Here is a 27,717-nt window from a genome sequence, read left to right on the forward strand (position 1 = left end):
TATATTAGCCAGCTATCTGAAAGGTAAAACTATACTGGGAATGCAACAATGGTTTCCATCCAGTGCATGGAAAACTCATCAGCCAAGAGTTCTGCCAGTGTCCTTGTTGTGATGACTACTTCGGCAGTTCAAGGATTGTTGTTCACTATGTCTGCAGCTGGATCCAGGTTCAAGGCAAACTCTCTGAACTTACAAAAGTGGTTTATCCATGCCCAGTCAGGATCCATGCTAAGTGTTATCACCGACAGGTATTTTTATGAAAAAGTATAAGCTCTTTCTACAAATCTTTATATTGGACTTCTTGAGGATGGAAATAATTCTGGAATTTTATAAACCAAATCTGCTTTCCTAATGAATGTGAAAATTAAAACCCACCTTTTTATACAATAGTAGCCTTCCCTATGATTTTAACACACAAAAAAACCAAAAAAAACCTTGTTTTCTAATCACATTATGATATTTCTCCAAAGATACTAGTTTTCCCATGCATTCCCCAGGATCTTTCTTTCCCCATGTTGCTTCCATCCTCTGAAATGAAGACACAGGCTCCATACATTCATCCTCTCCGTGGGGCAACTCTAGAGCCAGGTGCAATAGGAATGGCCTTTGGTATTGGCCAGGACACATTTGTCCCATTCTCCCTGGCCTTTGTGTCTCTTTCTTCTAGGAGTATAACTGAGCAAACGGCTATCTCCTAGAATTGTCCTTAGTGCCATCTGTACTACCTATGCACCTCAGAAGGGCCTGCCATCTGGCATCTTCACGCCTCCCAAAATGGTTATTTGCCTACATTTCTAAGGAAGCTGCCCTTTTGCATCCCTCAGTAAACACACAGAATGGGTCCTAATGCCCCAGGGTGTTTCTGGTGCCTGACTTCACTCACCTCTGTAGTTATCTGACTTCATGATCCAAGCTAAGTCAGTACTACCTCCCATTCCAACTAAGGAAATCAGTGATTAAAAACTGTACTTCTGAAAATAACTTAAAAATTAAATTTGATAATTTTTTTTGGAAAATAAAGTATACACTCTGAAAATGCTAGGGTAAGTTTTGAGATACTTTGCTTGTCCCTTTCTGCATGAGCACCCTTCAGCTGCCACTGCCCTTCAGGAATTTAGAATTGAATTATGATTACATCTAATTTCTTTAAGCCTATCTGGATGGTTTCCATAGAAAATACAATGAGCCTACAAAAATAATCATAGAGAACATTTAATACCACATCTCTTTATTTTTCCAACACAACTGCAACAGTTTTATTAAATAAAACTTTATTGTCTACTGTTTACATTTGGGTCCTGCTATGCATGTAAGAGACAAAGTCCTAGTTTGAATTATTCATTGTTCACTTCCACTCAACTACAGACACTGCTTGAGAACTGGATCTTGCTTAGGGACTTGGGGAAAGGAGAAGTACTAATGGTCATCACACTGAGTGCTGGAAGGAGAAGGCATAGCCGATGCAGCTGGACAGCACTCATAGCCTTCACTGGGAGAAGAGGATGAATGAAAAGCAGGAGGAATTAGAAACAATTGTTTCCAGTGACAGAAATAACTTCAATGTTTGACTTTTGCCCATCCAGGCTGAGTGGCAGTTTGGAGATAGGACAAATAAAGAGGGGTTGGGGCTGGTGAGGGAAAGTCAAGAACATGGATACGATGAGTTAAAAAAGTATAAAAATTATCTAAAATATACATTAGATATAAATGCTCCATAACTCATTAGGGAAGCTCAAAAATACTGGAAAGTGGCAATTTGCACTGTTTATTTTTAAACAAGGGAATATTCAGTGTTCTGAATGTTGTGTGCAAAGCTAATCCATGTCACTGTCTTGCTGTCTGACCAACAGCTAAGCAGACACACTGCGTCCCAGCGTCACAGGCAACACTAGATGGACGGTGCCAACAAATAATGTAAACTTCAGTTTTAAGGCAGCTGGTACTAATGCTGCACACAGGCTTAGCTTGATGCCCATTTCAGAAATGGGACAGTTAGCACTAAAGACAACAGACTGAGGGAAGAAAAGGGAGTCCGTGTTATTTGACAGAAACAGTATGTCAAAATATTTTCCCTTTCATACACGCAAAGAAATATATGAACATTTAGAAAAACAAAGCACCCATCCCTCCAACTTCAGCCTGTTCCTTAACAAATATTTCAAAATACTGATAAATAATAGTGACTGCAAGTAGAATCCCAGTGCCAGAGCCAATGGCCCCAAGGAAGTCTGCTAATACCGACAGGGCACCAATGCACAGGCCCCCAAAGGCAGCTGCTGTGGGGATGTACCTGAAAGACAAAAGAACTTCAATCAGGCAGTAGGGAAACAGGGAAAGAAAACACAACAGCTAGAAGCAATGTAATGTCTAGTTTTGCTCCAAATGGTTCCCTCTAAAGAGATACAAACTAGTCAGAACAGGTCCTCGCTACTGAGACACTGTCCTCAACAGATGGGAAACTGATTAAGGCAATGATATTGAAACCCCAGATTTTAAAAATAATAGCAATTTTTAGGACAGAGGATTAAATTTTGGACTGAAATTTAAGCATTATTTATTATACAAATGGAGCATATATTTTGTGTGTGTATACATATTTACATGCATACATATGGATATATATGTACAAAATATGCTCTATGTATAAAACATAGTGTATGCTACAGTGAATATATAGTACATATATTTTTTCAGACATGTATCTATAGCCTCAAATTGGCCTAGAACTCGGCAATCCACCTGCTTCAGCTTCCCCAAGTACTGTGATTAATAAGCTACCACACCTAACTAAAATTTGGGGGTTTTGTTTGTTTGTTTAGACTGAATCTCATGTAATGAGGGTTGGCCCTGAGCTCATTCAACCCCCACTTCAGGAATTTCAGGATCAATGAGACATGTGCCATCACATCTGGCTAAAATATGCACTATTCTTAAGCAGGTATCCTTAAGTTCCCTCTTGTAGGGTAAAAAAAAAAATTCAAACCAGGCACATATATACACAGGCAAAACATTCATACACATAAAATAATTTGAGATAGGAAGACTAGGGCCAGTTTAAGAAACTGCTGAACAAATGAACAATGCACACACAACTGGGTTTTGTTGTACTGGCTTGGTGCTCATAAGGTAGACAGCCCAGGCTGTCCTTGAACTCGCAGCAATCTTGAGTCTCCCAAGTGCTCAGGTTAAAGGTGTAAACTATATATTTCAAACTGTATATTAAGTGATACAATAAAGCTGTCACTGAAGACCAAATACCTGATGCCTGAGAACAAATCCTATTTCGTGAATGTGAGGGTCCCAGGGTCTTAGAATTTCCCTGGTAGCTCATGAACTACTAATATGCATTACGTTAACACTGGGGTGAGCAATGGTAGCACAGTTTCAATTTAAAATTATATAAGCTGCCTAAACAAAGCCTTAACAGGAACAACACCAGTAGACTTGCTGACATAGAAGGGACCCAACCCTAGACAACTACAGGCAACTAAGGAACTGAGAGCAGGAGAAAACAGCCTTCCCCAAGGAAGAGCCTCAACTGGTTATCCAATACCAAATGGTTAGCTCTAAAATCATGTATATTTATCATGAAACATAAAGACTGAGCAGATTTTATATATATATAATGTATATAAATGTATAAATTTATGAATGAATATAGATACACACTTCTTTAGGAATGTAAGATACTGTGAACTTGAGAGACAGCAGGTGGGGGGAGTACACTAGAGGGGGAAAAGGGGAAAATGGTATTTTCAAAATATAATTTTTAAAAAGATTATAAAAGGGCCAATTCTTATGTGGAGAACAATTAAGACGTAGTTGATTTTAGTTCTCTTGCGAAGAGTAAAAAACTGAATTTGAATAAATCAATGTCCCTTAATGATCAAAGAAATGACTTTATGAGCGTACCTGTTCAGCTCATGGACCATGGAGGTGTCTCTGTGGCCTCTCATCACCATCTGCTGCTCTTTCAGCTGCTTAGCCACCTGGCCAGAAAGAAGACTTGAAATAGTGTGTGTCCATTCTGTTGCTTTCTGTACTAGAAGAGCCTCAACACTGGTACTGTATCGCTCATAGTAAACACAGGGAAACAGGTTTCGGTGCTGCCAAGCACATGCTACTCATACATTACATCTGTACTCTTAGCATTTTTTTATGTTTTTTTTTTTAATTCCTTGGTTTTTTTTGAGACAAGGTCACTGTGTAACAGCCCTAGGTGTCCTGGAACTAACTTAGTAGACCAGGCTGGCCTTGAACTGTCTGCCTGCCTCTGCCTCCAGAGTGCTGAGATTAAAGGCATGCGCCACAACTGGCTGGCTGCTCTCAGCATTTTTTTGTATTAGTTCTCTAAGTTTTAGAGGATCATAAAGCCACAGTAAAAGTCCAAAAGAACCAATTTTTAGTCTGTTAGGGATATGTCTCACTAAGAATATATGAACAAAGCTAAAAACTGTATTTTAGAATCCAAATACTATGATTTTTACAAAAGTTTCCTTTATTTTTATTTTATGTTCATTGGTGTTTTGCCTGCATGTATGTCTGTGTGAGGCTGTCAGAAGCCTTGGAACTGGAGTTACAGACAGGTGTGAATAGTGCTGAGAATTGAACCCGGGTCCTTTGGAAGAGCAGCCAGTGCTCTTAACCAATGAACCATCTCTCCAGCCCCATAAAAGTATTTTTAACAAGTCATATACTTACATCTTTGGCTGACGAGCCAGACACTTCTATCCATGTCTTAGAAAAGAATGCACATGATCCCAACATGAAGATGATATATACAACTACGTGGACAGGATCCTCAAATATGGCACCCATGGACTCAGGAGGAGACAGATAGTAGCAAAGGCCTCCAACAGGGTAAGAACGAGCAGGTCCTCCCCCACTGACATCCTACCAAACAAGAATTAAACAAACAAATGGTCAACCTGACTAGTTGAGAATACTAGGGGGTTTTTTGCTGTTGTTGCTGATGATAAACCCAGGGCCTGGAATATCAAGAGCATGCCATAGAATGTATTGCACCATAAACCTTAAGATTTGTCTCTGTTTTGGGATGAAGTCTCACGATGTTGCCCAAAATGACCCCAAACTCTTTTGAGGTGAACTGCTTTAGCTTTCTGTAGTCTGTAGTTTAAGACTACAACTGTTATGGCCAGAATATACATGTTTGAATTTTTCAAAAATAATTACAGTGTTTTAACTTTTTAAAAACGAAGCTTTATTGTTAAGTGAGTGTATATCATGCCTGTGGGTTGGTATGTGCTGATATGTGCATGGCACAGTATACGTGGAGGTCAAGGGACAAGTCTGTGGAATGGTTTTCTTCTGCCACCCTTTCATGGCTTCTTAGGGTAAAACTAGTCTTAGCAAACACCTTTACCTGCTGAGCCATTTCACCAGCTCATGCTGATTTGAAACACCAACAGCAAATGAGCCTATATAATTTAAGAAGTTAACCTTGTATCCTTCAGTTCTTCAAAATTATGTACTTTATTTTGTGCAAGACACTTTGAAAAGATCATTAACAGAAGAGTGAGTTTTAAAAATATAGATCTATGAAATCTGGAGGAGAGAGATACAATTTATAATTAATCTCTGATTATATTTAGAATCTGAAATGGATGACCAAGCCAGGTGGTGGTGGCTCATGCCTTTAATCCCAGCACTCAGGAGGCAGAGGCAGACAGATCTCTGTGAGTTTGAGGCCAGCCTGGTTGACAGAGCAGGTTCCAGGACAGCCAGGGCTACGTAGAGGCTATACTGAGGCAAGAGGACTGCCTAGTCAGCCTGGGATATAGTGTGAGACCATGTCTCTAAACAACAAAGACTACAAAACAAAATCACTTTTGTGAAAGCAATTATAATTTTTAGCCTAAAAAACTATTCAAATGATGTAAAAAAATGTTTTCCATATAGCAAAACATTCAAAACTACCTGGCAATCTTAGTCTTAGAACATTTACCAAATTTTCCAAGTAACAAAATGGTACAGTTAAAAATACAACTATAAAATACAAATTTTAAATATTTAATAAAAATAAACATACTCACGGCCCACTGTCCTAGTAAGTTTACTAAGAAGTTGCCACTAAATCGAACAGACAGCATCTGGGAAATGACATACAAGTTTGAAACTAGGGCAGACTGGAGAATTATGGGAATGTTCGATGTGTAGAAGAGCTTGATGGGATAGCTACTGTACTGTCCGCGATACCGGGCCGACTTAATGGGCAAGTCCACACGAAACCCCTAAAAATGAAATCACTGTAAGAGGAACTTCATATCAAAGATTGCAGAGAGAAGAAAGGGTAGCAGCAGAGAACTGACAAACCAGCAATAAAATTTGTCCCTTCCCCAAAGATTCCTTTTTACTACTTCATAGCTAGTATTGTCTACCTTCAAACTAGGGCAGACTGGTTCTTAAAAAGCTGACTTACTAGGCACCATCCTTTCAAACTGCATTCTTTTTACCAGAAAAAGCAATGACATCAGTGAAAAGGTTGCACTTACCTGAAAATATATGACAACAGCAAACACGAAAACTGTGGCGATGAGATTCATGAGATTGGGGAGGTTCTGCCGATAGAAGGCCTCCCTCAAGGCTCGGACTTTGTCTGTCCTGGTGGCCAACAAATGAAATAGAGCTATGACTGCACCCTCAAACTCTGTACCTGAGAAATCGAGACAGAAATGAACTGTGGGTGCCTCTTCCAAAATCATCTCAAAAGTCTAAACAAATAAGTTGAACCTCGAGTCAATTTACCAATTGATGACTGTTATACGTATGGCTTTATGACATAGCCATGCGTGTGGGTTCTAAACATGTTTCTATCATGGAGGCAAATTTCAACATAAATCTGCAGTTTTCATTCATAAAAGTTTGCCTCTCCTTTACTCTAGGGAAAGGAAGGAAGTATTTTTAGGGATAATAAAAAGCAGCAGCAAAGCAGAATAAAAATGTCAGAATCAGAGCAGGTATGTTTATCTACCATGCTTGCCTTTAGTTTACTGCACCAAGAATGTTAATAATTATCAGTATTTTCTTAAGGCTGGGATCAAAGTTAGACATTGACTAGTTAGGACAGAATGACAACTAAGAAGTTCAAAGAGATATAGGGAAAAAAACAGAATGAAATCTTTCAAACCTTAGATGCTAATACAAAGCCAGCTAGAGAGGCAAGGGTATGAGTGCTCTCAGAGGACGGCCAAATCGTAATCCACTACCTTTCTGTCCTTCCGGTAAAGCTGCAATCAGGGAGGTAAATGACTCTGGCAGCAATGGCTTAAGCAAGGTCAACAAAATTGGAATACAGTTTGCAACCACTGAAACTTTAAACAAGCAGAGGTTAGATGCACTCTTTTGGACTTACTACTGCATACTTCACACATCTCTCTGCTCATTAAGTTTTAAACAATTAGCATTCGTGGTCTAGGGTAGCAAACTGGAGTACCTAGAGGCATGTGCTGCTGCATTACAGACTCATTTTCAGCATACATCCAGCAAAGCTCGTGCAGTTGCAGTCACTGTGCAATGTACCTCTGCCAGTGTTAATGGTAGTGGGACTAAAGGCCTTCCAGACAATGGTTTCACAGATGTTGGTGGCAATAAAGAGGGAAATACCAGACCCCAAGCCGTAACCCTTCTGTAGCAGCTCATCTAACAGCAGCACAATCAAACCAGCAACAAACAACTGTGGGGAAAGAAATGCACGTAAGCAGAAGCAAGAATAAACTCAGGAAGGGGCAGACGAATGACTAGTTCACAGTTTGTGCATTCCCACTGTCAAACCCAAGCACTGTTCTTCACCGCTGTGCTATCTGCAGCCTCTGCCTGCTCTAGTCTAGTCGCCGATCAACGTAAAAAATTGAAGGACTGGGACTGCTGCCTCTTTATATAGCAAACATTTCACCTCAGAGTTATACCAGCTAGATAGTTTCACTTATAATATTTAAATTGTGCCCATGGTAGGAGCACTAAATAATAATCACAGCTTAGAATTTGAAAGGAAGAAACAGAAAATCGTCCAAATGCTTCATGTAAGTAAAAGGCCAAATAAATTACAGAAAAACTAAGAGATTCTTCACTCCCTAAGGGATGAGAATGAAATTAACACTTTTTACAAAGTAATACATCTTCTATATAATACATATAGAATAAGCCAAAACCTAGCGCACAATTGAGTACAGAAATTGAAATATAAAATTCATGCTATGCTTATTATGCATACAAATTTGAAAAGCTAAGATTTCACTATGTTTTCTAGATCATCTTTCTTTTTAATAAAAACATACTAAATTTAGCTTATGGCTATTCGTGGAGAAGATACATCTATAAAAGCATGTATCAATAAAACCAAGCCACAGTTTCTGTGATGTGGCTTCTTTCTGGCTGGAATAATCTTATGGAGAGGGAAATAAGGCATGAGCCCCAAAATTACTACCTTACACTCTCCCCTACAGAAGCAAGGAAGTAGCTTTGATTCCTCCCAACTCAAGCAGTCCACCCTCATTACACACTTTACCTATTATCGCCTGTCAATGAACACATCAAGCTGCATTATACCGTTTGAGCATGCTTACCTTACACACTGTAGTTGTTTTTTGTTTTTCTTAAATGCCATTTCAGTGCTTGTACAAAGCCTAACTTGTCTTTTTAAAGTTTTTAGTTTGACTGTCAAACAATTGGAAAAGGGGCATAACTCTCAAACTCATGAGAGAGATCATGGTAACCTATCACCGTATGAAAATCAAGTTTGATATTTTGACAAGATAAGAGGGAAGTTAGGACTGGGTTTTATTTGGACACAATTGGGTAATTGTGTCAAAACACCAAGTTAAGTGTTTCCTGTCACAAATCCAGTAACAGTAACCCATCACCACTGACAGGGAGAGTGCATACTCATAAATCAGTAGTCATGACTCTGACAGATAGATGGTCTGTCCAAAGACACAAGAAGTCCTAAAATAATGAAGTCCCCTGTGCAGAATAATATACCTAGAATTGTTCATGAATATCCTTTAAGAATGAGACTCATCTTTTCCCAGGAGGAGTAAGAAAGTATAGCTAAATCTAAATGAGAAATAGTTTGTGCCATTTAATGAATAGCAGAAGAGATAGTAAACACCATGTGTGCTTGTGGAAGAGGAAGAGGAAGCAGAGAATGACAGCAGCATCTCCATGAAGCCCAGGGAGAACAGAACTGTGATGGGTAAACATGTGAATGCACACTATGACCCTCTGAGTGGGTGTAAAAGTGCACTGGATGTCAACTGGGGTGTGCATACCCACTCCACTTAGTTTGACAAACACACTTACCTTTACTATGTGTCATGCACAATGACACTTTCTATTTAATTTTTAATTTCAACCAAGACTCAATTTAGATTTCAAAATCAATTAGTGGAAAGAGCACTATGTGAGTGAAACAAAAACAAAGTGAGAAATACCTTCCAAACAGCATGCAAACAGTTTTCAAAAACCTATGTTTCTAGGTGAACACACACTGATCCAATCATAAATCTTCAGTGTAGCCACATATTGTCAGTGTTAGCAATCCCTTGAAAAGACACAAATGGATCACTGCCCACCAGCAATCAAACATGACATTTTTCTTTATATATTAACACTAGAAGAATTCATCACAACAGATATTTATATACCAGAATTTATGTCAACAAGCTAATACATACTTGCTCATTTCAATCTCAGAAATAATGAGATTTCTCAGTGTTCAAAAGAAACATTAAAATAGCCTGAAATGCTGGAAAAGCCACCTCACCTAACCAGGCCAGAGCTGCTAACCTACATTCCTTGACTCTAAGCCTAGCTTTTGGAAGGTGCCAGAGAAATTACACTGGTACAAAATGTTCTGAAGGTTTGATACTAGTTCTGAATGTCTTTTAAAAGGACAACTCAAGGCTACTTTATGCTAAAGGAGTATCTCTGTGACAGTGCAGATTTAGCATTTTTAAGACTCTGAATCAATCCTTAACTCCAAAAGAAAACAAACAAAAGTTAAACAAAAAACCATAAAACTTTATTTGCTGCATAAAGCAAATGTTTTAAAGCAGTGGTTCACACAGGGTGGTGGCAGTGCACGCCTTTAATCCCAACACTCAGAAGGCAGAGGCAGGCGGATCTCTGTGAGTTTGAGGCCAGCCTGGTCTACAAAATGCCTTCCAGGACAGCCAGGACTATTATTACCTGGAGAAACCCTGTCTCAAAAACAAACAAGCAAAAGGACAGGTTCTCAACCTTTCTAAATCTGTGACTATAAAATACAGTTCCTCATGTGGCAACCCCAACCATAAAATTATTTTCATTGTTACTTCATAAATTTAAGTTTGCTACTGTTACGAACTGTAATATAAATACATGGTATTCAGGAGTTCTGATATTTGACCTCTGCGAAAGGGGCATTCCTCCCCCCGTGCCAGGTTGAAAACCACTGCTTTAAAGAAACAAGAACAAGCATGATGTCCTCAGCATATAAAGAAACCATAAGCACTGAAGGATACTAAAGTCAGGGTCCAGAGGATTCTTTTTGCCCCATCCTCTGCATCTTTTCCTTTTTCAACTCCCAGTAGCTATAATGTCAAGCACGTGATTTGTAAATGAAGAAATAAAGGAACCATTATTCTCTTAGGAAACTCATTTTATGCTGGAAAAGAATGCACTAGGCCTCAGCAAGTTACCAACGACCCAATAATACACTGAAAATCCTGCCCTAGAACACAGACAAAATAGTTATAATCCATTATATTATTATCAGATACTTGAAAATCTCTGTCCTCAGTCAGGCTCACTGAATACTCTCTTATTTGACTTGCTTCCTAAATAAGGCTTATTTTACAAAAAAAAGGGGGGGAGGGTAAATTATACACATCTGAGATACTCATATTTCTCAAATACTGGCATTTGTGATTATTTTAAAAATATTTTCTGAATTTGATCTTTTGAACTATTAGGGGAAAAAATCCTAAATTAATTCTAATTTTATACAATAGATCAAATGAATTTCCATGGTAACCAGAACCACAGGAGACATATTTTATTAACATAGAACTTTAAAAAAATCTTCTGAACATTATATACAATCAAAATTATGTTGGTCTTTAAAATACCCATTTCAGAAATCCATGGAGGGCTGGGATGTCATTAAACTGGCAGTTTGCTTACTATGCACAAAGCTCTAGGTTTAATCCCCAGTACTGCATAAACCAGATAATGGTACAGCAGATGTATAATGCAAGCACTTGGGACATAGGGGTGTGAGGAACAGAAACTTAATGTCACTTCAGCTACATAATAAGTTTGAGAGCCATCCAAGGTATATGACATTGTCTCAAATAAATAACCTCCACAGAACACTTGTACCTGAGTATATAAGGTATTTTGCAGGCACTAAAATTATTTAGAGCATCATAGTTTTGTATTCCACCAAGAAAGAAGAAAATACTGTTAGAAACCTGGGTACAGACCTAAAATCTGAGCACTCAAGATGTGGAGGCAAGAGGATTCCAAGTTTGAAGACTGCTAGTTAAACTACGACAAAATATCTTATTACTACAAATTAGGTATTTCAGACTTAGCTGTTTTTCATCAAGTTTGCTGTTACTGTGCTTTCTCTAGACTAGCATGTTTCATTTCAATGATAACAATTTAATGTTGCACAGGCTTGTCTGTAATTGTTGGTTCAAGAATTCCTCCACTACAGTCCCCAACTCGGACTAGAAGTTTGTACCACTATGCTGGGTTTTCCGAAGTGACTTCAGCCAATAAGGAACTTCAGATATCTACTATACCAACAGTGCATAAAGTAACCAACAGCTAGAATGCTAATCCCTACAGCTATGACCAAGTGGACTATCATACAAGGGTGCTGAATGCCCCACCACTACCACCTGGCTGGCAACAGCAGGAATGCACTATTAACTGAGGGAATACATTAGAATTTCAGAGACATCAGAATGTGAATATCAAACAATGGTGGAGTGGTATCCATAATTCTTTAAATGACAGACTCTAAAGCTATGAGAATAAACTTTTAAAAATCAATACAATGTATATGTAACTTCATTAATAAAAATGTAATTAAATAAAATGACTCAGAAGAAATGATTATATCATTCACCTACAGAATTGTTAGATAAAAGGGACCAAACTGTTTTTATTAGCATATGAAAACACAAGATTTCTTACCTGTATAATGATAAGGAGACAGATCCCAGCACCCATTTCCGCAGGGTCCCCGTACATCCCCGTCATGACATACACAATGGCTTGCCCAATGGTAATGATCATACCAAATACTGATAAGAAAAGAATTACATGCTTACAACCAAAGACAAAAACCAACAAAACCAAAGAACTACAAGAAACATCTTTCCCAAAACCATCCTCAAATTTGGAAAATAACTCTTTATTATTGCTCACGTTTCTGGGCTCCATTGAACAGAGCTCTATCTTTGGGTGTATCTCCAACTTCAATGATTTTGGCTCCAGCTAACAACTGCATGATCAAACCAGATGTTACAATTGGGGAAATACCCAATTCCATCAATGTTCCTGTAAAGGAAGGAAAATGAGTAAACAATTTCTATCAATGAATATGTAAAGAAAAGGTCTGGATGAAAATCTGAAATTTATCAATACCCCAGAAACATCCATCATATATGTTGGTACATTTTATAAATGCTGATTCATTGAAAAAAAATAAACCTTCCAAGAAACAGTGAATGCGTAGACTGTGGGAGCCCACGGATGTGGATTTGTTTCACCTTCACCAAAAGTAGGACAGTGCAGACCAATTCTTGCTCCTTCAAGGTTATGACAGGAGGTTTATCCAGGGTGTGGAGGAAGGCTCTGAAATGCTGTAGGATGTGCATGTTATAGCCATGTGCTCATTAGCCCACAGCAGATACAGAGCTTGTAGACAGTCAGCACAACTAAGCCACTGAACATTTGTTCTCAGTGATGTAGCCACTGAGGAACTCAGGTTCCAGGACAGCTCCACACCCATGCCCTAGTTAAGCCCACTACGTCACAAAGTAACACTAAAAACAAGAGGCCTGCAGAGATGGTTCAGCAGTTAAGAATACTGACTGCTCTTCCAGAGGATGTCAGTTTAATTTCCAGCAACCAAATGGTAGCTCACAACTATCTATAACTCCAATTCCAGAGGATCTTGTGCTGGCCTCTGTTGTGGGACAATGCTTTTGCACACTGTAAAGATTTGTCACTCGTATTAGTTTAATAAAACACTGATTGGTCAGTAGCCAGGCAGAAAATATAGGCAGGACAACCAGACTAAGAGAATTCTGGGAAGAGGAAAGCAGAGAGTCAGTCACCTAGCCAGATGCAGAGAATGCCTTACTGAGAAAAGGTACCAAGTCACATGGCTAAACATAGACAAAACTTATGGGTTAATTTAAGTTAAGAGCTACTTAATAATAAGTCTAAGCTAAGAGGCCAGACAGTTTATAATTAATATAAGCCTCTGTGTGTTTCTCTGGGACTGAACAGCTGCAGGATCAAGCAGGACAGACACTTCTTGTCTATTGGCCTCCATGGGCACTAGCTATGCATGTGGTATACAGACATATATCTAAGCAAAACACCCATAAATATAAAAATAAACTAAAGAAAAAAAAGAGAGAGAGAGAAAGAGAGAGACATGAAAATGGGATGGAACATGATGGGAGGATAGGGCTAGTAGTGATGGGGGTGGGGTATTAGTAAGTGTGACGAGAATATATGAAGCAGTTAATGAATTTGGAGATAGGAAAGGAGAGGGTGGTGCCGGTGAGATGACTCAATGATTAAAGGCTTTGTGGCAAGCCTGGCAACATGAGTTCAATCCCTGCAATCCATGCAGAGGTAGGAAAGATCAGCTCCAAAAAGTCTTCTGACCTCCACATGATCACAGTGACACGTGTGAGCATACAAACATACACATACACACACACACACACAATTTTAATAAGTAAATAAACCAATATTACTCCTATAATCTAAAAAACTACAAAGACCTGCCATTTATTCAAAAATATTTCCCCCAAACATGCATCACCATTTCTGAATGAAATTCAAGAGGCCTCTGGTCCAGGGCATCAGCTCCCTGACACTGAAAATCATGGGAATTTTTTTTTTCGTTTTTTGAGACAGGGTTTCGCTGTAGCTTTGGAGCCTATCCTGGAACTAGCTCTTGTAGACCAGGCTGGCCTCACAGAGATTCGCCTGCCTCTGCCTCCCGAGTGCTGGGATTAAAGGCATGCGCCACCGCCCAGCCAAATCATGGGATTTTATTTTTTTTCTTCTTCTTCTTTTTTTTTTTTTTCCTTTTTCTCAACATATATAGGAAAGTCGAGTGGCAGCTGCAGGCACTGTGCTGGCCAGGGCTGTCAAAGTCTCTCCAGTTACCCTGGCATGCAGTTGGAGACCCCATGGCAAATCATGGGATTTTAATATCGGAAAATTCTTTAGGAAATAGCTCAGTGGGTAAAGAGTTTGTGGCACAAGCTTGAAGTAGAGTTCAGATCTCCAGTACCCACATAAACACCAAGCTGGTGTGGTGGCCCATTTGCAATCCAAACTCTCAGGATACAGACATGGGTTACCTGAAGTAAGTTCTAGAGCACTAGAATTGGCAAGTTCTGGGTTCAAACTGGAGACCCAGTCTCAATACATAAAGTAATCTGGACGTGATGGCACATACCTTTAATCCCAGCAATTGGAACGCAGAGGCAGGAGAATATCTAAGAGTCCCAGACCACCCTATATACAGTAGAGAGTGATCAAGGAAGACACTAGTCAACCTTTGACCTTCACTGTGTACACACACATGTGTATAAACCACATACATTCAAACACACATGCACACACAAAACACATACAATAAACCCACTGCTGTCACTATTACAAGCTGGTTTCTCCTTCTAAGCCATGGGTTTCTGTTCTAGCTCTCCCATATAAAACCACAACTAATGGCAGGAGGGAGGTCAGGAGTGCATACCTCTGTTGGATGCAAGAATAACTCTCATCCAGTAGAAGGGATCTGCAGAATCCGATGACATGATCCCAAACAATGGAATCTGAAATATCACATAAAATGACAGGACACTCTTAATTTAAAATGCACTTGTTTGGCCTACAAAGCATGTTAGTTACTTCTTGTGATTTCTAATGAACAAGCTTCCCTTAAAGTTCTCTAACAAGCACCAGAGATCACTACTTAGTAAATATATATGCCTGTAAATACAGGAAAATATGCCTAACACTACAATATATCTAAAAATAGCAAAGAAGATCAATTTTGTTATTTTTCATCACGATTTAAAAAAAATACCCCTAACATATTAGTGTATGTATTTGTCAAGGCCTGGAACAACTTTGCAAAACTGAGAGTATCCACCAACTAGAATGAGCACAATCCTGATTTAAGACCCAAGGAGATGTATATAACTGGAATAGTATGCAGCCACTGAAAACAATACCAATGAAATTGTAATATTATAAATACTTTCTCAAGGTAAGAAGAAAATGTCAGTTTTCACGTATGACTTTCCCTTCAGGAGAGCATTTGGAAATGGCTACAAACATACTCGACTGTCACAACTTGGTGGAGGAGAGTAATATTGATACCTGATAAACAGACGTCCATACCCAGGACAGCCTGTAGCATGATAAATAAAAACCCAAAGACTGATATTGGGATTCAACCTAAAGGTCAGAAAGACAAAACAGGCAGCCATTGGTTCTTACCTCTACCTCATTCCAAAATGGTGAGCCTGCCTCCAAGAATCCTCAGAATGAGAATGAGTCTAAGAGCTGTCTCCTCCTGTCTTATAGTTCTCTCTAGTGCTGGGATTAAAGGTATGCATCATTGCCGCCCAGTTTCCATGGCAACTGATGTGGCTACTGGGATTAAAAGTGTGTGTCACCAGTGCCTGGTCTGTAAGGCTGATCAGTTTTACTCTCAGATCTTCAGGCAAGGTTTATTTCTTAAAATACAAGTGAAATATCACTAAAACAGCCCCCAGCACACAAGATGCCTGAAATTCAGTAGTACCAGTATTAAGATATCCTGGAATAAAAACTAAAATTCAAAACTGCATACAGTATAAGTGCAAAAATAAGAATACATACAGAAAATACCGGAAAACCAGCAGCTTGAGCGGTAGCTCAGCGGCTAAGAGCGCCTAATGCTTTTGTGCCAGAGGACCCGGGTTCGAGTCCCACCTGGCGCTAATAGCAATCGATAGACTAATCGATCATTATCAATAATCGGGAAAAAAAACCAGAAAACCTTTCCAGTGTTAAAATACTGATAATATCTAAGACAAAAGATTATAATTGATTTTTGTTCCTTATTCTTTTCAGAAATTATCAAATATTCTAGCATAAGACATCATTTTCCACCCAGTTGTTTTGGCAAGGTCACACCAGCAATTCCAACACTTAGAAGACTGAGGCAGAGAGACTGCTTCAAACAACAGCAGGAGGGGGAAAGAAGGAGAAAGAGGAGGAGAAGAGAGGAGGAGGAAGAGAAGAAGAAGAGGAGAAAGGAGGAGGAAGAAGAGGAAGAAGACGAGGTGTAAGAGGAGGAGGAAGAGAAAGAGGAGGAAAAGGAGGAGGAAGAGAAAGAAAAGGAGGAAGAGAAGGAGGAGAAGAATAAGAAGAAAGCGACAACAGAGGGAGGAACTAACTTTCAATTATTATTGCCCATGACAGGCCCTTGTTTAGTTTCCTTACCATACTATGGAGGAACCCAGGGCCTGATACATGCTAAGCAAGTCCTTCCCCACTGGGCAATACCTCCATGCCAACACACACATATAAGACAAAGCAGTTAGTGCAAGCTCCTTCTCAAACATGATAGATTCCTTTCTCAAAAATGCAGGTTCAGGCACAAAGAAAATTACATTGCTAATTTCAAAACTCTATAGCGACTGAGGAGATAGCTCAGTTAAGAGTGCTGTCCACACAGCATGAGGACCTGAATTAAGGTTCCCAGTGTCAAAGGAAAAGAACCATGTGCCAGTGCATGTCTGTGACCACAAGACATGAAGGGGAAGAGGCAAGAGGGTGCCTGTGGCCTGTTGACCAGGCTGTCTAGCTAAGCAGGAAGCCACAGACCTCTATACCTGTACACACGTACACGTACACACACACACACACACACACATACACACAGAAAAAAGAAAAACTGTAAAACAATTTTAAAAGTTCCCAAATATCCTCATGAAATTTTAAATAACTGAATCTCTGGAATATTTGAACTATTATTAAGTTAGGCGACAGGAACGGTAACTCAGAAGGCACGACTAGTTTGTGCACACTCTGTATCTGTGAGAAGTGAATAAGGAAGTCACTGTGCAGTAACCCACTAGCACTACAGGGACAGCTCCTATCTAAGGCCCCTGAACAGAACCTCTATACTTCTCTGGTGCTATCAGATTGAGTCCTTAAATGTCCAAATAAATCACTAAGTTTATTTTCTGTAAAGTCTTTCTTTTAGCAAACCTGACAAAATATTAATATAATACAGTATTGTGGAAAACCCATATACTCCCTGTCCTAATGGAAACCTGAACTAACCGTATGGAGATATAGAAAATGAGCACTAGAAGTCGTCCAGAGCAGTGAAAGTCAAAGCTAAAGAAGGCATGTCTGGGATGAGACTGCAAGTTGCAGGCCTGGAATGTGGCTTGGTATTTGCCTAGCATGCTCAAGGGTCAGGGTTCATCTCAGTGCTGAAAGTGAACAAGATGGCAAATTGCAGTCACATTACAAATTCCCCCCCTCTGGCACATAATAAAATATAAACATAGAAAAGAATAAAAGCTAATCCAAATTTTAAAAAGCTACAGGAAAAGGAAAAATCTCCAAAGCAACTATGATGTTAGCTTGACTGTTAACTTGGTAGGATTTAGAATGACCTAAGAAACAAGCTCAAATACATCTACAAAAGTATTTCCAGAGACGTTTAACTGAGGAGGGAAGAGCTCTCCTAAAAGTGGGAGAACCACCCCATGCGTTGGGTCAATGGGTCAAGCAAGCTGAGTGTCAGCATTCATCTCTCTCTGCTTCCTGACAGCAGACACAATGTGACCAGCCACCCTATGCTCCTGTCACACCTTTCTGCCACTGTGGACTGAACCCTCAAGTTGTAAGTCACACGAAACCATCTTTTAAGGTGCTCCTGCCAGGTGTTTTGTCATAGTGGTAAAAAGAGTGACTAATACAGCCGCTAAACAAGAAAAAGGTGATAGATTCAAAGCAGCAACAGCCATGGTGCAGCGCACAGAAAATCAGTAGACAGCTGCCTACCTATTACCATGTAAAGCTGACAATTCCCAGAATGCCCACCAACATTTCAAATGTGGAGAAAAGGAAACTAGAGATAGCTTTATTTTTTTGTTTTCATTAAGAGGAAAGAGAAACAGCAGCTGAGAAAGAAGAGATGGAAGTTGAGCAAGGAGGGTGAGTGGCTAGGATGAAACTGAAGATTATGGGGCAACACTAAATGCTAAATTTGAGAACCAAGGAGTGGCCTGAGTCCAGAATGAATTATAGACCTCCAATTAGTTGATGGGAAGCTCTCAAAGACAGCCAAAAAAAAAAAAAATCAAAGCAGAGCCCTGGAAGCATCTAATGTAATGATCTCAGCTTATCTCACCTCCCACCATTCCCTCAAGTTAGAGAAAACTGGCTGGAACTTGTTTTATGTTCAGTTGAAATCACCCACACTGGGCAGATCTGCCCAAACGTGAGAAAGACAAAAAGCAACCACTTAGCAACTATATAAACACAGGGAACTAGGTAACACAAAGGCATAAATGGGCCAAAGCCGGAGACATTCCTAAGAAATAGTATTGGTTTTTTAATAAGAAATGTTGTGTGCGGGGTATTTTTGTGAAGAGATACTGAATAGGGAGCTTATATAAGCTAGTCAAGCACCCTAAGGAATCAGGAAGGTAGGAAGTGCTTTGTTTTGTTATCATTTTAACATTAGAGACAGGGTCTCTCTAAGCTGTCCAGGCTGGCTTTCAACTTGAGACTCTCCTTGCCTTAGTCTTCAGAGTAGCTGAGATCACAGGCCAATGATACTAGGCATGGAGATCTTTCTTCTATTTATGTTTCCTTTTTGGGTCCTGGGTAATGATTTAAATCCCAACATTTCACTAACTGTACTTTCACAGGTTAAAGTTTGCTGACCACTATATTAGAAGATTCAGTATTTTTAGGATGGTAATTTTCATAAATTGACCTAAAAAGTCAAAGCAGTAAATATATATACGTATCTCATATTCAATGATTTTCTTACAAAAATACACATAATGATTCTAGATGTTTCTATAAAAATATAAAGGATCTAGAGTTGGTCCTTCTCAGTAAAGAACAAAGCGGAAGGACTTTTCCTAACTGGTAAGTATAAAGAAAGTAACGTCAGAATCCAGATGCTACTCAGAACACAATATATCCAGTAGCTTTCCCCTGTCATAGATACCAACAGGCATCCTACTGAGACATTTGGGTCCCTAGCTAAGAGACTTCCAGGTGCCAGTATCTCTCTAGCCTGAGAGTAAGATTAGATCAAAGTGAGTACTTATGGCCACACATCTTGCTCCTTACCCTCTTCCCTGCCTCCTGCTTGGGAACGAAAGAGCCACATTATAGGCTCAGGCTGTGAAACCTCCCCTATTCTCAGACACACGTAAGAAGAGACCTACACTTCTGCCATGTGGGATGATTCTTTTCTTCAGAAACACCCCCCACGCTGTCACTGAGGCTGGGGCCTCAACTCTGTGCTATTGCCTCTCTTTCTATCCATCTACAGCATTCATAACTCATATTGCCTGTGTTGGTTAGGGTGTCTATTGCTGTGAAAAAAACACTATGCCCAAAATCAACTTGGGGAAAGAAAGGGTTATTTCATCATCTAGAGAAGTCAGAGCAAGAACTCAAGACAGGAAATGAAGCAGAGGCTTTGGAGGACTGATGATTATTGGCTTGTTCTGTTTTCTTATGCCATCCAGGACCATCTGCCTTGGGGTGCACCACCTACAATGTTCCGGGCGCTCCCACATCAACCATTAATCAAGAAAATGCAAAGGGCATAGTGACATACACCTTTAATACCAGCACTCAGGAGGCAGAAGCAGGCAGATCTCTGTGAATACTAGGTCAGCCTGGTCTACATAATGAATTCCAGCCACATACATAGTGAGACCTCTTTGAAGAACAATAGTATTGATGTTGGGCAGTGGTGGAGCACACCTTTAATCCCAGGACTCAGGGAGCAGAGAAAGGTGGTTCAAGGCCAACCTGGTCTACAGAGCAAGTTCCAGGACAGCCAAGATTACACAGAGAAACCCTGTCTTGAAAAAACAGAAACAAAGCAAAAAAGATACTTTACCAAATATGCATCTCTCTGTCTCTCTCTCTCTCTCATACACACACACACACACAAAAAAAAAACAACGCTCACTATCATTAACCAAGGGAATTTAAACTAAAATTGCACCTATGAGGACAGCTACTATTCATAATAGATGAGGTAGTTGAAAATAAACAAAACCTGAGCATAAGACACATGGGTGTCTCACCTGGGGGTTCACAGGTAAAGAACACTGAACACAGTCACCATGTAGACCAGCTACACGATCCTACTCACACATTACTAGGGAGGAGAAACTCTTGTACAATAGTGTTCACAATAACCTGTTTCAGCAAAAAGCTGCACACAAGCCAAATGTCAACATATAAGTGAATGCACTGTGATATATTCATGCACAGAAATAAAAACTGCTGACATGAATAAATCTCAAAAATATTATAAAGTCAGATTCTAGACACCCTGACCACATATATGTGGAATTCTAGAAAGGACAAATTATAGCAATGAAGGGCAGATCAGGGCTTGCCTAGGACTTGGGGTAAGATGAACAGTGATGGAGAGTTACAAGGATCTTATGAGGGTAACAAAAATGTTCTGTACTTACTTACATAATAGATTCTTGGTGTACACATCTGCCAATATTCTTTAGAATGTACAGTTAAAACTGTTACTTTGTACATATACCACCCTAAAGTTGATTGTTCTTTAAGTGGGGGGGGGCAACATCAAAGATGTCAAATGCATATGGGAGAAATATAAGTGCCTGCTTTTTTCTTTGAATTTTCTGTGTGTGCGTGTTTTTTAACTACTCTCTCCTGCCTTCCCCCCAAGAAAAAAATTAAATCAGACTCAGCAGTAAAAGTTCTTAATAACCTGATCTTTCATTCTTCAACACACATGAACCAGCAAGATGGCTCAGCAGGTTAAGGCACCTACAACCAAGCATACCCACCTGAGTTCAATTCCTGAAACCCACAGGATGAAAAGAGAGAACCAACTCCCACAACTGTCGTCTGATCTACATACACAAGCCATGGTATGAGGCATGTATGTATTCAGATACAAACACACACACACACACACACACACACACACACACACGCATACACACAAATAAATACTAAAAAAAAATAAAAAATAAAAAAAAAGCTGGGCAGCAATGGCACATGCCTTTACTCCCAGCACTTGGGAAGCAGCAGCAGGCTGATCTCATAGCCAGTCTGGTTTACAGATCGAATTCCAGATTAACCAAGACTACACAGAGAAACCCTGTTGTTGAGGGGAGTAGGGAAGGAGGGCAGATCTCTATGAGTTTGAGGCCAGCGTGGTCTACAAAGAAAGTTCCAGAACAGCTTTGAAACACTGTTGAAAGAGAAAAACTGGTCTCGGAAAAAAAATAAATAAATAATAATAATGTTCAGCTTAAAATGTAACTCAGTCACTCAGTCATACAGCACTTGCCTTGCATGTACAAGGCCCTGGGTTTGATCCCCAGATCACAAAGAAAAAAAAACAACAGAACTCAGAGCCAAAGAGATGGCTCAAAAACTAGGAGTCCTTGCTGCTGTCCAGAAGACACTATTTCATTTCTCAGAATTGACACTGGATAGCTCACGACTAACTGTAACACCACCTGTAGGAGATCTGACCCAATTCTGGCTTCCATGGGCAACTAGACACACGTGACACACACACACAAAACACAAATAATAAATCTTACCAAAAAAGCATCACTCAATGTATATCAGTATATTATTTTATCGTTTTTTCTAATTCTTACTAATCAAGACCTTAAAATAATACAGACATGTACTCAATAATTTGGTTACATACCTGACAGCACACTAAGAAAATGAAGAGTGTAATAGCAGTCCATAGTACCTTCTCTCTAAATTGAATCTGTACAACAGAAGTACAAAGAATGATCAATCAAAACCAAGAAAAACCAAACTCAAAGCAAAATTCCACATTAAGGCATGATTACCGCTCCCTATGAGGCATGCTCCTATTATTTACGTACCCTAGTTTGTTCCAGCTAAAGTAAACAACCAAGCAACACAAACCTAACTCTCTTCTTTACCAAAAGAAAGTTATTATTTGTATTCTGTGCTCTTTACATAGTCTAGATATTAACCCTCAGTGGTTGTACAGCCAGGGAAGAATTTCCTCTCATTCCGCATGTGCTCTGCTGCCTTTCCCTTTGCTGTGCAGAAACTTTTAATTTCATGAAAATTCCATTTGTCTGCTGTTGACATTAACTCCTGAGTGACTGGAGTCCCATCCAGAAAGTCTCTGCATATGCCTGTATCTTAAGGTGCTTTCCCTACTCTTTCTCACTGTTCAGGGTTCCAGGTATTACATTATGATTTTTTGAACCACCCTAGTGATGATGAAATTTGAAAGATTTAACTATAGTTTGTAATAGTTAAGACTGTATCTCCAACTAGCTCCCATGTGTTGCCACAAAAAAAAGATAATTTAAATATAAACATGCTTCATGATCGCCAGCTGGTGGTGGCGTATGGCTTTAATCCCAGCACTCAGAAGGCAGGTGGATCTCTATGAGTTCAAGGCCAACCTAGTCTACAGAGCGAGTTCCAGGACAGCCAGAACTAAGACTATACAGAGAAACCCTGTCTCAAAAAGTCAACCAAACAAACAAAAACCGCACTTCATGTACACTGCACAGGGAAAGTAACTGGGGAGGAGGCAAAGTAGAGCAGACCTAACACATGTCTCAGGCAGAAAGGGGACTGTATGAAACACTGAACCGTTTTACACAGGAATCCTAGGATATTCATAACTATCAAAAGTTATGTTTTGCATGCCTAAAGTAAAACGGAGTAGCCATCTTTACCACCTCAAATCATTAAAAATTAAAAGTACTTCTAAATAAAACAGTAAGTCCAACAAAAGTTTTATCAATCTTTAGGTCCCCATTTTGTTATTAATTTCCTAAGGACTAAAAGTAGGGAAGAGGATAGTCTGATAACTGAAAAACTTGAAATGAATGTTTTTTTCTGGAACTTTATCTCAGTTCCAAATAAATTCAATGATTGAATAATGTGATTTAGTTATGATACCTTCTAAACACATTCCTGCTATTTCTTTCCAAATAAGAAATCAAAATATGTGAGGTATATACTTATACAATTACAATTTATTATGCAAAACAGATGGTACTCACCGAACCTACCCAGCAGATCATATCATTAGCTAGCAATATATACATCTTACACTGAAGAAATTATAAAGTTCCAACATGGCCAGGAGAATACCATATCTTAACAGTTCAGATACCTGTGTGTTATCTTAACACACAGGCCAAGAAGCACTTGGACTGGAATCATTATAACTTAGAGTAACATTTTTGATAGAATGAGAATCCTAGTCTTAAAAAAGGTCTATAACAGTGCCAGCCAGCCAGCTGGAGTGATCTGAAGAAGAACAGCCCTGTAGGCTCATATATTTGAAAGCTTAATCCCTAGTTGGCAGAACTGTTTTGGAAAGGATTAGGGGCCTTGTTGGAGGAGGTGTGTCATTGGAGGTGGGGTTTGAGGTTTTAAAACCCCATGCTAGGTCCAATCCTCCCTCCAGCCTCTTTCCTGAGATCCACCTGGTGAGAGAAAGAGAATCAATTCCCAAAAGTTGCCCTCTGACCTCCATATGTAAACCATAGAACACTAGTGAACAGGTACATATGCATACATAAGAGAAAAATAAATATAACTTAAAAAACTAAAAGCAGGTCTATAGTTGATTGCAAGATGAGGAAACATTTTTCTACTTACAACAGAAATGGCTGGGGTAAGCAAATGAACCTTGGTGGTTTGGCAGAATAATTCACTCTGCTACCTGCTGCATTATTAAAGTATTATACTTACTTTCCTTTCAGGCTTCTGAATTTCCGGTAGAACTGCACAGAAAGGTTTGATAACTTCTAAAAATTTGACTGTAAAAGAAAAGTATCAAGTTTAATAATGTATCTGTGAACGGTTCGGAAAAAAAATTCTTTAACAGCTGTTGATCCCATCCACCCAAATTAAATAATCATGATGTTCTCAAGTTCAAAGGAGTAGGCCTGCAATAGATAAAACCACCCAAATGGCTAGGAGGTAAATAATGAAGGAAAGTGAATAATGAGCCGTGACTTTGCTTCTTCGTGCTTAAACCCAATCTTGTATATACACAGAACGGGGAACCTTCAGATCACCACTATGAAAAATACACAAAGGCGGTTTATACAGTACTTAGATGATCCACTAATAGATGGTAGAAAAGAGGGAGCCTTTCCCAGGGACCGGATAGTAGGAACTGAGCTTAGTGAGCTTAACTGAAGTACTGACTTAAACAGCTTAAAGATGGCAACATTCACTAGGCAGAAAAAAAAAATCAGGATCATGTCCTACAGGCAACTTTTTAAAGTCTACCAACTCTACTTCATTTCAGTTAGCCACTTTTCACAGCTTGGTCATTCTCCAAGTAACCATATCAAAGTACTTACACACAAGAATCAGCTCAGAGAATGGCAATTACATTTCATTACAAAGTCCTGCATTCCCAAGCTATTTCTGAAGCAAAATAAAGTAAGATAAACCAAGGTTTAGGGAAAGACACTAACCTCCTAAGTCCCACTGGACTCAAAGGTGGAAGTCACTGATGTCGGTTAGAATTTATAATTGTCATGTTTGTTATTTAAGTATAAGTTTGGACTACTTATAAAGTAAATCCAAATAAAAAACAACTAAGGGTCACATCAAGAAACTCTATTCCTTTTCCTTCCCAAGAGACTCTCTGGGATTTCTTGGCACTTTATGATTTACTGTAACTGACGTTCAGGCTTAAACAATGCTGTTGCATGCAGCCATGTATTGCCTATCCTTAGAATTCCATTTATCATTCGTAATTCATGGCCAAGGGTCTCTTCTGTTTCCTTTCCAAATGTCTACCAGCTGGCCAACTGGGTGCATCGCTTGAACCTGCAGTTGGGTATGCCTTTATACACAAACATGTGAACTGCTAGGGTAAGTATCTGTGTGAACACACATGAGGATGAATGTTTGGGGCAGGGCCATCGAAGGACCCCCATTTTACGAGGTCATGTCTCTATCGCGTGCACCCACTTACAGTTTTCATTGAACACTACAGAATGACTGGGATGAATATTTCAAGGAAAATGCTGAGCTACCGATCACACGCCTTTCCTCCCCTAAAACACGTTATGAATCACATTTTTTTAAAAAATGAGGGAGACTTATTCATCTCAGCACGCTAAGGAAGCGTGATTCAGGAATTAAAAAAAAAAAATCCCAAGTGGTCCAAGCTAAGGAGAGTGTCCTAACTCCCCGCCCCCCCGCCAATGGCTTCCCCGCGCCATCCACGCGCCATCCAGGCTGGCTAAAGGGCGCAAACCAGGACCTCCGGGTCCCCGTGACCCCCGTGCAAGGCCTCGCTGACCAGAGGCGACTTGGCGGAGGCCCCCAGCTCGAGTCATCCGCGGCGACAACGGCGAGGCCTGCGCATCCTCGGCCCCCCTGACGACCCTAATGGGGAAGCGGCTCCACTGCCCATAGCTCGGAGGGACCCGCGACCCTTATGGTTCCTGCTCTGGTCACCATACTCACTGCCCATGGCGGCGGCTCAGGACTCCCGGCGAGGACCCGCGGCGGTTGCTTTCGCTCACTTCCTCACGACTCTGGCCTAGGAGACGAAAGCTTGGGACACGCTTCGGCCGTCCCCACACAAGCTCCGCCCACGAGTCATGTGACACGCGCTCTCAGCTCCTCCCAGACCCGCCCCCGGATCTGGCCCCAGCCGTTGGACGACGGCCACCGCGTTGCCATGGTCACCGTTGGCGCGGCGGCAGGGGCGGGGCTGGACGCCAGGAGGCGGTGCCGACCTGCCATAGTGGGCGTGTCTTGGTTGCCCTACCCAGTTCCAAAGGCCTTCCAGAGGCCTTGGGGGGACCCAGAGTTTTCCATCTCAGAGCTGGTTTCCCAGATTAGGTTTCCTAGCCTAGACATCCTGCTGGTCCCCTGAGGCCTGGGATTGAGCTGCCAGAACCGATCTTTTCTTTCGGTCCCATCTTAACTGTAACTTCTAAAAGATTTGTAAAAATTGGTGATACACTTATGCATTCAATAGCCTACAAAAGTACTTTCCAGATTACTACCATGTGCCTACCCTGCCCCCCAAAGTACAGACATCAAGGTTTTATGAATCCTGTGATTGAGGACTCAGTGGAAGTCAGTTCTTTGACCCCTCTGGTGGTTCCTGCCTCTCTTATTTTTGCTTTCTTGGACAGCATGTGGTAAAAAATCCACACACAAGAGTGTTAGAAATCAGCGAGCCCTACATTTAATCCTCATGAATGCCTTTGGGCCATCAACCTAGATAAGCTACTCTGACAAAATACGGATAACAGCAGCCAACTCCTGAGGGTATGGTATAGAAGTTAAATTGAGTCACTAGACACAAGAAGGCCCTCAAATTAATTTTCTTTACTCAAACTTTAAGCCACTCCCCGAAATCAAGTATCTGTTCTAAAGTCTGCTGCAGTAAGTTGAGTTGAAGGTACATCCTATACTCGGTCAGCCATCAAATCCAAAGATGTGCTCTCCGGTTCAGATCTATATAGCCAAGAAGAAAACAAGATAGCATCTACAGTGGGTGTGGAGATTGTTAAGAGTTGTCTTGCAGGGACCTGCAAGGGTTTTCCCACTTCTTGGGGCCAGCTGGGAAAACTCAGGGGCTCTCTCACTTAGATCTGGCCAGCAGTGCTTATTGTGAGCATCGACACATCCATTTGGTCTCCCGGTGTGTACTGGGCCTCCTCACAAGACTGTAACTTAGCGTCAAGAAATGCCACTGGAAAAGAGTGTCTTTTTTTTGTTTTTCACTGTGTAGAGGCAGCCAGGAAGGTCTGCTCAAGTTCTGAGAGAAGAGAGAAAAGGCATCATCTCTAGGGGCAGGCATGACAAAGCTGGAAGATCTTGAGTAATCCCCCATTCTTTGAACGCACCCTTATTTCATCCTACTTTGTCAGCCATTATTTTTCTTCCCACCACCCTTACCTCTGTTCCTCCTCCCCCTTTTCTTGAGACAAGAATCTCTTGTACCCCAGGAATAGACTGATTCCACAGATTAACCTGAATAAAGCCTCTGCTATTCTTTGGTCTTTCTGGACTTCCTACATGCTACCCAGAACTCCTTGACTGATACGCTACCTACTCTATGTCTAGCAGGAATATCCTTCCACCTTTAGTCTTCAAGTTGTTTTAGAAGGAAATCTCTTGGGTTGGAGAGATGGCTCA

General features: G+C 40.3%; 2 protein-coding genes and 1 non-coding gene across 3 annotated transcripts in view; 1 reads left to right on the forward strand and 2 right to left on the reverse strand.

Annotated features, from left to right (window-relative positions):
* The window catches only part of Nudt5 (nudix hydrolase 5), a 40,614-nt gene extending 23,117 nt beyond the window's left edge, over positions 1-17,497 (forward strand). Inside the window, exon 9 of the mRNA XM_085699089.2 lies at positions 16,384-17,497. Coding sequence (XP_085555215.1) covers positions 16,384-16,601 — 218 coding nt within the window. The 3' untranslated portion in view covers positions 16,602-17,497. The remainder of the gene's footprint in view (positions 1-16,383) is intronic.
* Sec61a2 (SEC61 translocon subunit alpha 2) lies at positions 1,212-26,185 on the reverse strand. The gene is made up of 12 exons (XM_048461255.3): positions 26,029-26,185; positions 24,289-24,356; positions 22,238-22,303; positions 15,017-15,095; positions 12,439-12,570; positions 12,205-12,314; positions 7,540-7,693; positions 6,513-6,673; positions 6,054-6,251; positions 4,702-4,893; positions 3,913-3,989; positions 1,212-2,290 (listed from the first exon to the last, which is right to left on the reverse strand). The coding sequence occupies exons 1-12, from the start codon at positions 26,033-26,035 to the stop codon at positions 2,104-2,106; spliced, it is 1,431 nt and encodes a 476-aa protein (XP_048317212.1). The 5' UTR covers positions 26,036-26,185; the 3' UTR covers positions 1,212-2,103.
* On the reverse strand, positions 14,355-14,471 carry LOC125417713 (small nucleolar RNA SNORA44). Its single transcript, XR_007237234.1, has one exon. It is a non-coding gene; the product is annotated as a small nucleolar RNA SNORA44 (small nucleolar RNA).
* Positions 26,186-27,717: the final 1,532 nt, after the last annotated feature.

The sequence above is a fragment of the Myodes glareolus genome, chromosome 14 (assembly GCF_982192425.1).
Source record: "Myodes glareolus chromosome 14, mMyoGla1.1, whole genome shotgun sequence".
Taxonomy (NCBI): domain Eukaryota; kingdom Metazoa; phylum Chordata; class Mammalia; order Rodentia; family Cricetidae; genus Myodes; species Myodes glareolus.

Coding starts and splice junctions, on each gene's coding strand:
- Sec61a2 (XM_048461255.3), bottom strand. Junction 12,571..15,016: donor TATTCTTGCATCCAACAGAG/GTATGCACTCCT, acceptor CTTCCTTTACAG/GAACATTGATGGAATTGGGT. Junction 4,894..6,053: donor ACTTACTAGGACAGTGGGCC/GTGAGTATGTTT, acceptor CTTGTTTGGTAG/GATGTCAGTGGGGGAGGACC.